Source organism: Pongo abelii, chromosome 19, assembly GCF_028885655.2.
Source record: "Pongo abelii isolate AG06213 chromosome 19, NHGRI_mPonAbe1-v2.0_pri, whole genome shotgun sequence".
Taxonomy (NCBI): domain Eukaryota; kingdom Metazoa; phylum Chordata; class Mammalia; order Primates; family Hominidae; genus Pongo; species Pongo abelii.
Window position 1 is genome coordinate 78,850,022 of NC_072004.2, and position 12,631 is coordinate 78,862,652.

Below are 12,631 nucleotides of genomic sequence, written 5' to 3' on the forward strand. Positions count from 1 at the left end.
AAGGCTCAAAGAGATGAATTATTGAGGTGTAGTCACGTGGTTAGATAATGTGGCACAGGAACAGCATAACATTTAGAATCTCAGAAGGACCAGATTTGAGTCCCAGCCTCGCTATTCATTAACTCTAGCCCTTGAACAATTTACCTAATCTCTTAGAAGTTTAGTTTCCCATCAGCAAAGTGAAGCTAATAAACTCCTTTATACAAGGCTATTATAAGGGATGCTTGGTAAACTGTTCAACATTATACAGTTTATTTATTAATGATAATAACAATAATAGTGGCAAATGTAGGGAATTGGTAGTGTGCTAGGAAATGTTTAACAGCCAACCCTGAAGAGGGGTGTGGGGTGGAACAGGGGTGTGTGTTTGTGTGTGTGTGCATACGTTTATTATAAATTTTACTGATAGAATGTGTTTCCATGGAATACTACACAGCCATAAAAAGAACAAAATCATGTCCTTTGCAGCAACATAGATGCAACTGAAGGCCAATATCCTAAGTGAATTAACACAGGAACAGAAAACCAAATACCACATGTTCTCATTGATAAGTAGGAGCTAAACATTGAGTACTCATGGACATAAAGAGGCAACAGTAGACACTGGGGACTACTGGGAGGGGAGAGAAGGGGAAAGGGTTGAAAAACTGTTGTTATCCCCACTACTGGGTGATGGGAACATTTGTGTCCCAAACCTCGGCATCATCTAGTACACCATGAAACAAACCTGTACATTCACTGCCCTTGAATCTACAATAAAAGTTGAAATAATTAAAAAAAAAAAATTACAGGCTCACGCCTGTAATCCCAACACTTTGGGAGGCCAAGGCGAGTGGATCACCTGAGGTTGGAAGTTGGAGACCAGCCTGGCCAACGTGGTGAAACCCCATCTGTACTAAAAATACAAAAATTAGTCGGGCGTGGCAGTAGGCACCTGTAATCCCAGCTACTCGGGAGGCCGAGACAGGAGAATCGCGTGAACCCGGGAGGCGGAGGTTGCAGTGAGCTGAGATCATGCCATTGTACTCCAGCCTGGGCAACAAGAGCGAACTCCATCTCAAAAAAAACAAACAAACAAAAAGAATATGTTGCACATAACTTACAAATAATAATGAACTATATAATACTCTTAATTGAATGCTTTTGTTGATTTTTGCCAAATTTTTAGCTAACCTGTGGTTGTAACTTATAACCTAAGTTTGACAAATGGAGCTGCATCCCAGTTTGCTCTTTTCTCAATAACTGTACTGCCGTTAAATCTGATAAGTGATCTACTGTTAAACTACTTCTCATCCACATACAAACTATATTCATTGAACTGAATCCTCTTTCAGCTTTAGCACTAAATGAAGCCCTGATTTATAATGTTTGCCAGTTTCAAGGGTGTAAATATTCCTATCATGGCCAATTTCAAGCTACCAATGTGACATCACTGAAACAAAGGAGATGCACAGTAGCACATTGTGATGTAATATTCCCAGCATGCAGACATGCACAATCAATATAAATAACCTCAACAGCGTAGATAATAGTAAGATATAGTTAAATAATAGGAAGTTGCGAGATTTGAGTATTCTTTAACCTTTGTTTTTAATGTTAATGTATTTAATTGCTATTTGATTTCTAATAAACAAATGGCTTTCAGAATTTCTGAGAATTTAACAGTCAGCTTTCATGGGCCAGTGCAAGCGTGGGATAATCAGCAAAACAGCTACCATATCAACTGAGCTGACATGTCACCAAGAGAGTGTTAAGTAATATTAAATTTGTATCATCTATGGGAGGTTTTTTAACCCTGTTCAGTCAAATTCCCAGAAGCAGAACTGTCACTTTTCGTTGTGTTTAGAGATTTTTCTCCCTTTACTAGTTCCAGAACAGTCCTTATACATCTGAGAGGAAAAAGGAAGATAATCACTTTACTCTGAGGAAACACAGGGCCAGGTGCAGTGGCTCACACCTGTAATCCCAGCACTTTGGGAGACCAAGGCAGGAGAATCACTTGAGGCCAGGAGTTCAAGACCACCCTGGACAACATGGCAAGACCCCCATCTCTGGAAAAAAAAAAAAAAAAAAAACTTTTTTAATTAGCCAGGTGTGGTGGTGCATGCCTGTAGTCCCAGCTAATCCGGAGGCTGAAGTGCAAAGATTGCTTGAGCCTGGGAGGTCAAGACTGCAGTGAGTCATGAACACATTACTGCACTCCAGTCTAGGTGACAGAACGAGACCCTGTCTCAAAAAAAAAAAAAAAGAAAGAAAAACAGGCCCTCAGTTTTCTCATATTTATTTTCTATGGTTTTTTTATAGGGAGGAGGAAGGATTGCTTCTTTAACTTAAATATGAAGAATATGTAATTTTTAAAACATCACATGCTATGTAAGTGAATTGCATTCTAGAGAAATGTGTAAACCATACCTGATAAGACAAATGCTCATCATGGAAGCTGTGGGTTTCTTTATTAGGACAGTCAGTTCTGATTCCTTTTGTGTGCAAGAGATTTAGTGATACTTGGATCATCCAAGCATCTTCCAAACCTCACAGGCTAGTGTCAATAGCATAGTTTTCCACCTGAAGTTTGAGCTGACACAACTTTTTGTTTCAGATTGTCTCCTACCTACTTGATCTTCCAGAAAAAGATGAAGAGGAAGTAGAGCGAGCACAGATCAACAGCTTTGACAGTCTCTGGGGCGAGACAGGTACCTCTCATGGACGTTGCCCTCAAGAATGTGTTGTGTTTGTGTGGACTCTCAAATCTCGCTCCCTTATTTTTTCCCTGGCATACATTTGGCAGTCTTCTGTCTCAGGCTTTTGTAATGGAGACTGATTCAGCCAAACTAAGCAGTCAAGCAATTTTCCTCTTTCAATCCTCTTTCCCTGTGGATTCTCCATACTCTTTGCACCAGAGTCTTCTTTCAAACAAAACTTTTTCCCTCTCTTGCTTCCAAATATTTTTAAAAGACAGAAAGTTACCTTACAATGTGCCAAACCAGAGCAGAAAATAATTGTGGCCTGTCTCCTTTTTATGTGATCCTTGTAGTAGTTAGGAATAAATATTTCTCCCATCAAAATAACTCTTTCCCCTTGCATTTGTTAACCAGGATGTTAAATTTTCACCCACACCTCTGGCTTAACAAAATGTTACTGTGGTAGCATGGTATCTGACACAATTAATCTAATACATTATGAGTAAAGTTGCTATCTGGATGCACAATGAGGGCCCAGCCTTATGCAGTTCCTGTTGGTCTGTAGCAAATCAGTTTCTGTATCGTTCGGTACTTACAATGCAAACAGAAGCCTCTTCCTCGTGGCCTTTGCAGGAAATGATTGTTGTCTTCCCTCCAAGTCTAAACTGCAGCATCTGGAGAAACATTAGTAACCTTGGATGTGTTTCTATGAAACCAGGGCAATGAAAACTGTAGAGTAACCCCAGATATGTGTCATATTTTCCAGGAGAAGTAGACCAATATTGAGATGGCCAATCTAGGGAGAATATTTTACTAAACAAGAAGGGTATGCATTTGGGTTAGGATAAGAGTGTTATTAAAAATAAGTGGTTCTTGAACTCATTTAAAATTTATAAAGACCTATTGTGGCATTTCTTCTCGTGACAAAGTCTTACACACATTTCCTGACTGCTTTAACATCATGTGGAATGGTCCAAAACTCAGGAATTTGCTTCTCGAATAATCCCTCCTTTTGTAAGATCCAAAGGGAGCAGATGCCTGGCAGCTGCAGCTTAAGAGTCTATGACAGATTAAAGGAAAGTGTACAGCTGGAAACAGCTGCTGTCTCTGGAGCCCCACCCTGAGGGAAGCCAGGGGACAGGCTGAGGGGAAGGAACTGGGCAGGACATGAGCCACTCTGGAGTATGCATATGTGTGTGACCTAGAGCTGCAGGAGGGACATGTTGGTGTGTTTTTATCAGCACAGCCTTCTCCAACAGTGTTGCCACATCTCCAGCAGACCCTTTGTTGCCAAGGGCATGGCGGTGTAACCACTGACAGCAGCGGATTTCCTCTTTGGGACAATCCCTGTGAAGCTGTACCAGCCCAAGGCATCTACCTGCACCCTGAAGCCTGGCATCGTGTACTACCACGGTGGTGGGGGCGCCATGGGGAGCTTGAGTAAGAACGCTTTTCTCAGACCTCCTAAAGGGTGGTGGCATGTCCCCATGGTGATAATGAATAGAAATTACAAGACTAATAGTCATAGCGATGAATATCAAACACATTCTAATGGCATACTTGAAAGAAATCCTTAAAAATGTTCAAAAAGGGCATGAATTAAATGGAGGACTTATTTTTATTGACATGAATTTCTTATTAGAATAAAATTTTATGGCCTCAGGATTTTTAAAATATTTCATTCCTTAAAGTATACAATAAATGTTTACAGTGAATTTTGTACATATGTACCATATCTCAAGATTTTAAAAAATCAAAACTTCATGTGTTTGCTTATAATCAGAATTGTGTTGTGTTTGACTTATGCATATGTACAATATAATTATAATATTATAAACATAAAGAGCCACTTAAACATGAGTTAAGATGAAATTTATTTGTAATATGATTTCTTTTTTTTCTTTTTTTTGAGACAGAGTCTCACTCTGTCCCCCAGGCTGGAGTGCAGTGACACAATCTCGGCTCACTGCAACCTCTGCCTCCTGGGTTCAAGTGATTCTCCTGCCTCAGCCTCCCGAGTAGCTGGGATTATAGGCGTGCACCACCACACCTAATTTTTTTTTTTTGTATTTTTAGTAAAGATGGGGTTTCACCATGTTGGCCAGGCTGGTCTCAAACCCCTGACCTCAGGTGATCTCCCCACCTCAGCCTCCCAAAGTGCTAGGGTTACAGGCGTGAGCCACCGTGCATGGCTGTAATACAATTTCTATATCTATGAAAAATTATTTTATTTCAGTAAAAATTCTGGAAAATAATGTTTATTATGTGACAATGACCCTACAACTCATCACTAGTATAGAATGGACTTTGATTTACTGTTCTATCTACAGTGATGTTTATTAAACATACATGTGCCTTTCTAACTTATAGCACATGATCGTTTAAATTTTATAATGACCTATTGAATTATGATGCTTCCTCCCATGACAAAATCTTACACATATTTTCACATACAAAAGTGGTCTGTGACCCAAAGCTAGTTGGTGGGGGCTCATATCTGCAACCAGGACCTAAGTGACAATTTTTAACCTAAGGAAAATACAATGGTCATGATGTTCCCTATAATATGTATCACTTACTGTATCAAATCTAAGACACCATTAACTTTAAGAAACTACGTAGCCATTATTTTATGTGCCACTACAAAAACAAACAACTTCTGCCAACTATACTGACACAATTCTTTATTATTACATTAATTGTAAGATGCATTCCAATTTCAGAGATGTTAAAATGTAGAGGGAGAAAGTGAATCTTAGAATATTAATTGGATGTGATTTTTACATATTAGATTTTCTGAAGGCAGATCACTAGAGCATCCTGGTTGCTTTCATCTTCCCTTTGCAGCCTCTTTATCTTTCCAGATGTCATCATCTTACATCCAGCTTTCACTATCTGCTGACCCCCTCCCATCCCGTAGAGTTTTCACAGACTTCTTATGGAACACCACAGAAGAAAAGCAAACAAGGTGACAAGATTGTTGCACCACACCCTCCTCTCCCTTGTGTTGTGGGCACAGACCAGGACCAGCACTAAGAGCTTCTAGCAACTCTGGAGGCCAACCCTGGAAATACATGGCCCCAAAAAGAAACCAGAGTTTACGAAATAAACTTACTAGATTCCTTTAATTCCTGCCCTCATCATCGTTTGCCTAGATTATTGCAACTACCTCCTAATTGAGCTTCTGCCTCTAGCCTCACCCTTTTGTGATACATCTCTCAGACTTCAGCCAAAGTGATCTTTTTAAGCCATAGTCTGTTTGTGTCACTTTCCTGCTTTCTAACCTTCATTTACTACTTGTAGGATTAAGTCGTTTAATGTAGCATAAAAAGACCAGTAATAATCTTCAGCCTCATATATTGCCTGTCTTCTCCAGTAATTCCAATAACAGTAATCATATTGTTTTCCCCTCAGTGCCTTTATTCATGCTCTCCCTTGGCCCACCCCACACCTTCCATGCCTGTAAATCTCCTGTTCATCTTTCAGCATCTAACTCACATTATCATCTCTACCTGGAGGCCATCTCAGAAACCTCTTCCTCTGTGCTCTCCCTCATACCAAGGACATATCTCCATTGTGCATATCACACTCTATATTAACATATTCGTCTGTTTCCTTACTCAACCATGAGTTCTTTGAGAGCAGTGTCTGACATATAGCTCAATAAATGTTTTATTAATGTTATTTTGAATAGCAGTGATCAGTTTATTTCTCCCCACCCACTTCCCCCTCCTCCCTGACCCCTTGATCTTACATGACCTGTCTGTGCTGGACTTCTCCAAGGTTGAAAGTAGATGAAAGAGTCATGTGTATCTCTGCATTCTCTTTAGTGTCAGCATCCCATCCAAGCAGACTCTGGCTGTTTCCCCAACTCTGAGCTACATCCTGTCTGCCTCTTCCAACTCCTTAGATGTTTCCCGTTGAAAAAAGACCATTTCTGTCAGATCATCTCGTCAGATGCTGACAAGCTAGGGAACAAATTCTGTTACTGCTCTTTTAGGAAGAAAGTTGGCTCCTAACTGCTCTGTTTGCAGTTTGATGTTTTATAGAATTGGCTTTACCTTCATCTCCTTTCTTTTAGAAAGTTTTAACAGTTTTTGATAAATCTCATATAAAATCCAGACTTACAACTCCTTGCTCTTGGATTTTGAAAAGCCCAGACTCCATTTTACATAGTTGTGTTGTTCTGAGATGAAATTGGCCAGCTGTGTTAACCATGTCCAGCTATCAGCTGAAGGTTGCTGCCAAATGACATCATAACCTCAACAACAGAGATGATACAACAAAGAAAAAGGCCAAATGGAACATTCCCTCACATATAAATGTGTTATCCAGTGGGGAGAAATGGGGCAGCCAGAGCAATAGAATTGTCAGACTGGACAGTATGGCTTTCCAGATGGGCACTGGTTGTGAATATTCAGATGTGTTCTGTGAACTGGCATCATTAGTGAGAGGCTTGATTCTGAAATACTGTCTGTATTTTCTCTAGGATGCTGTAAGTTCTTTCATGAAAAATAATGTATTTGGCCCCCTCACATACAGAGGTTTGCTGCAACCTTATCAACCTAGTAACTACTTTAAACAGATTCAGAATGCGAGTTAGAAATTTTCCAAATGGTTTGTTTTATGCACTGAGATAATTCTTAATGTTTCCTAATAAGTGTCTATCCAGTCATATTATTAAACTACTCTTGTGTTCTGACCCATATATAGAACTCACAATTTGTTTTCTAACCTATTAGAAATATGAATTTGAGAAAGAGGGAACATCACTTATATTTAAAAAACAAGAGATAAAACTTCTTTGTCCAGGAAATAATTACAGCCATTAACACCTGAGCTCACCCACTCAGGGTTGGAAATGACCCTCACCTCAGATAGGACCAAGCCACTGCCCTCCTTGTAAGGAACTGAAAAGAAATGCCAATGTCAGGAGTTTCAACTAAAATTGAAAATACACATAAGACAAGCCATAGATAGAACTGGTTTAAGAGTGCATGTATCTTCTAAAATTACCACATTTTACTTCATAAGTCCTTCTTATCCTTGCAGAAGGAAGGAAAATGTTACTTGAAGGTTTATACTTGCAGAAATTACAGGTAGTTTTCATTTTGCATATGACTCAGTAGTGGATAAATTTGGCGAAGTCCAGAGACAAAATGCCATAATTTGCACTTAAGTGGAAACAAATGCAAATGTCCATTTGATGTAAATTTTATTTGCTTCTCTGAATACGTTTTAAAGTTTGCAAACTGCAGTATCTGTGCCTGCCAAATATTATCATTTTCTGGTTTGTTTCTGGAGTAGGAGGCCATAATAAAAGAAGAACCTGCTGACTACTACATCAATTTTTAAGTCAATTTGGAAAAATAAAAAATCTTTATCCTCTTTCTTTCAAATGAAGTATAACTCCTACATGTTCTAACAGTGTTTCCATCCTCCATACCCCTCATTTTTTAAAACAATAGATTTGTGCACCTGAGATCCCATGGTTAAATGAAACAAATACATATTTGTTAAAAGATAGACTTCATATCTCCAAACTCCTCTTTCTACTGTTGAAATGACACTCTGAAGACAAAATAGGCATTCATAAAATCTCCTTTGTATCAGAGATCATATTATCAGTGGACAGCGGCACAAAAAGAAGAATGTTTCTGTTTTTTTCCTAATGTGTCTGTTAAACTCACTGTAGCTATTTTTACCTGTGACTTCATTATTTTATATTCAGAAGAAAATAGTCTTTGTCATACCTCTTCTCTCATCTTTAAGACCGCTACCTTGAATCATTCTAATCCTTATATAAAAAATGATTGCAAATGTACCAGAAACTTCTGTATCAACTAATGAAGAAAAAGAATGAAAACTGGCCCAAGACCTTGGACTGCAATTCCTAACTTTGGTTCTCTAGGCTTAAGAGCCCAGGGGTAGAGCTTGGCTGGAGGTAGTTCCCAGCTAATTCTAAAACAAAACAAAACAAAAAAAAACTTTTTATCTCTGCAAAGACTCTTGTCTTTAGATTCCACCCACACCTAGACTAACAGAGTTTGTAGCTAGGAAGAGGTACCAAAGGAGAGGTAGACCAAAGCAGAGAAGACAGTCTGGTTAGGAAAAATGAAATCAAGTGAGTTTGATTAAAGGCGAATTTTCAATAGATTTATTATTATTATTATTGTCCCCAAATATTGTGAGGCAATTTAAATGTGTCTTTATTCATTATTTTTCTTTAGAACTCTTCTTTATGGAAAAGGTGGCAAAAATCATTATTCTTAGAAGTAAAGTAGCAATTACATTAATGAAACACAGGGATATGTCACGTTTAACATGGAGTGCTGGAGAGGACAAGAACCACCTATCCTCAATCTTTGTTCTCTGCCCTTAGCCCTAACAGCTGCAGCCGGAAGGGGCAAACTGGAGGTGTGCCGTTTGCTCTTGGAACAAGGGGCAGCAGTGGCCCAGCCAAACCGCCGAGGGGCAGTGCCACTATTCAGCACAGTGCGCCAGGGCCACTGGCAGGTAAGCAGGGTGACAGCTTCCAGTCCCTCAGGCAGGACTGAGTTCTAGGTGAGGACTTCTGATGCACAGAGCAAAATGATCACAAGTAAAGTTTGGGTTACCGAGCAGTGATCAGTTTTGAGGACTTGGACCTTTGTTATGAATATTCTGGTTAATTGAGAATACGACAGTTAACATTCAAAACCATCACTTGATACAGATGGTATGGAAGGACTAACTACTTATGTCCTGGTGATACAGTGACCTCCTTCTCACATTTCACAGTATCCAAAGACTCCTTGGAAGTTTCATTTCTCAGCGGACTTCTGCTAATCACTTACTTGCAGATGTCTGAGACTTACTAAAAGAAAATACAGTGAATGCAAATTCTAATGATACAATCCTTTTAGATGTTTGGATTCTGGATAAATGTTAATTTATACACTTACGACGGAAAGGAAAGCACACTGATAATAATCTTCAGAAGTATTTCAATAGAAAAAAAGGCTGTAGAAGCCAAACAGCCCTAAAGAGTTACCGGAGTCACTTGATTATGTTCAGTTCAGTTGCAAGTATTAACTACAGGCAGATTTGCAACCACTAGAGGGCAATAAAGAAGTGATTTATGTTGGAACTTCCACTATGGGATTGTTTAATCCTACATCTTGGCCTTTGTTAAGTTCTTTTTTACTTAGTAGCTGAGTCAGACATTGAGAGTTGAATCCTTCTCATTTGGCTGTCCCTACGAGAGTTAGAGATTAAATCACATGGTACTAGGACTATACAGGTACTTATAGGGGGAAGTGGAAAGATACATGGGTGACTCGTACAGCAGTAGGAATTCCTACAGAGTAAGAGATAGTGTGCACGTGTCTTCTCAGCACCTCTTCTTTGGGCTAATTGGTCTCTGTTTCTCTGCACTTGCAGATTGTTGATCTTTTACTCACCCATGGAGCTGATGTCAACATGGCAGACAAGCAGGGCCGCACTCCCCTGATGATGGCTGCTTCCGAAGGCCATCTAGGAACTGTGGACTTTCTACTTGCACAAGGTTAGTCTTGGGATGCTAGAGCTGGCTGGCCAGTTTCCATAATTACCTGGTGAACTCATGATTTCCAGCAATGGATCCCAGGAGATGCTAAGAACAGATATTAATCCAGTTGGTTGGAAAATGAAAGGTATCTCCTCCTCTCTTGTATTCAGTGTAATGCTTCTAACTCTGATACTCTCTATTTCTTTATGACTTAAGGGATTTAAATGAAATTAACATATTCTAAATTCTCATTCAGATCAGTAGTCTCCAAACTTTGATTTTTAAAAAATATATACTCAATAAATGTTCATCTTCCAGGGATCGTGTTTTGACTTTAACTTTATCAATTCTTTTGTAAGCCTGCACAACTAATATATTTCTTGAATTCAAAGGAGGCAAATGCCAGTGAAGACCCCTGCTGACTGTGGGATCCTATTTGGGGGATCAAGATTATTACCCTGTAGTAATAAATTCCTTTTGACACTTACCAACACCCACAAATTCCTGGTGAATGGGAAATAAGTTAAAGAAGATGATGATCACACCACCATCATAAAGCACGTCAGGCTCCTGTTTGTTGCCGTGACCTCCATCACCTGTGCATAACAGTGGCTGCTGATGGTGGACCTCTGTAGTAGAAAAAGCTCATCACTGGTGACTCTGCAGTGCCATCTAGTGGAGCTTGAGCATTTACTTGAAGCAAGAGACAGAGGCAGTCATTCCAATTAACCTCCACTATTAGTAAACTGGACCCAAATGTCTGTAATTATATCCACAAGCACATGTACTTTCCTTCAAGGAAACCAACCTCCTGAAGAATTATGCCTAGGCCAGAGCAGCTGAGGGTAGTTTAATTAGGAGGAAATTAGGTTTCTTCTAAGATTTCAAACTACAGCTCAGTCAAAGACTTAACTGGATCTTTAGCTGTATCCCTCAAGTAAGATTTTTTTCCACAGACTCAGACTCAAGGCTGGGTCAGAATCAGAGAGTTGCTCTTACAGGGTGCGAAGTGGCTCTTGCCTTCCCCGTATAAGCTACCAAAGAAATTTGGCTTCATGATATCTCTCTTCATTCTGCTGGGGAAGCAGGGAGGAGGAAGGATGGGCCTAGATTCTCAAGATAAGATGTGTCCGGAGTAAATATTCCAGAACAAACCAAGTCCACTGAAAGAGGCAGGAACTCTTGAGCCACTGATAACCTTTAGATAGCTGCAAAGTACCTGTCATGTGCCAGTAGAGGCTCCGTAGCCATAGATTCCAGATATTTGTTCTCCCTTACCAGTGAAGACATTTTCATCTTTAGACCGTTTCATTTTTTTCCACACTTAAATGAGAGGCTTAATGAATTCAACAAAGATTTATTTAGGCTATGTTATTAGCAGAACACTATACTAGGAACTATGAGTGGTTCTGACTTTTTTAATTAATACACTATAACCTGTGCCCTCAAAGGGTCTATAATGTGGCAAGGAAGAGATGAAACAAAGATAAATGCCTTAAAAAGCGGAGAATCCTGAGTGTTCTGATACAGGCGTCCTTTGAGTTAGACTAGGACAGACTTTGAAATTCGAAGAGGAAAAATGTTCTGTATTTAGGGAGAGGAAGTAACATAGATGAAAGGCCAAACAGGAGTGACAGGTTTGGAGAAATATGCAAGCTGTCTAGTAAAGTGTAAGGGGACTACGGAAAATAAAATTGGAAAGGTATATGGAAATGGAAAAGGACCAAGTTAGAAGAATCTGGACTTAATTCTAAAGGAATCTGGGGAGGCTTTAAAAAATTTTAAATAAGGAATTGATGGCAGAGTTATGCTTTAAAAACAATCACTCTGGCAGTATGTGAACAGCAGATTTGACAAAGCAGCCAGGAGATCAGTTAGGAAGCCATCGTAATGGAACATATGAGGCATAATGAGGTCCTAACCCAAGGGCAGTAGCTTTCAGCATAGAACAAAAAAGGGCTGTGTGCAAGAGGTATTTTGGATATGAAGTCTGATTAGATGTAGGAAATAAGGATAGAACAGTTAAAGATAACTCCAGAGTTGTAAGACGGACATTTGGGAGAATTGTGATTTCATTAACTGCATGAGAAAGAAAAGAGAGAAGAGGAAGATTACAAATTGGATTTTGGAAGTATTTAACATATTATGGATTTGTTTCATATGTATCTCCTTTTAATTTCTTTTCTTTCCTTATCTTTGGAAAAATCAGTTCATCTATAATATACATCCAAAACTTTCTTATCCTACTTTTTCTTCCACTGGATACTTTGTCCAGGAAATTTATAGATGTTGTATCTGAGAAAACGCCTTGGATTCTCTTCTGTATTTAAACTTATTCCATGTTAGAGTCAGTGTTTTAATTGCAAACTATACCAATACATAAATGGCTCTCATCAGGATTAAGGTATGGTCCCTTTCAGCT

General features: G+C 39.2%; 1 protein-coding gene across 6 annotated transcripts in view; it reads left to right on the forward strand.

The window, feature by feature from the left end:
• The window catches only part of TANC2 (tetratricopeptide repeat, ankyrin repeat and coiled-coil containing 2), a 486,030-nt gene that overhangs the window by 454,401 nt on the left and 18,998 nt on the right, over positions 1-12,631 (forward strand). For all 6 annotated transcript variants that reach the window (XM_054537237.2, XM_054537241.2, XM_024234406.3 and 3 more), the window contains 3 exons: positions 2,600-2,693; positions 9,064-9,197; positions 10,104-10,227. In XM_054537237.2, coding sequence (XP_054393212.1) covers positions 2,600-2,693; positions 9,064-9,197; positions 10,104-10,227 — 352 coding nt within the window. The remainder of the gene's footprint in view (positions 1-2,599; positions 2,694-9,063; positions 9,198-10,103; positions 10,228-12,631) is intronic.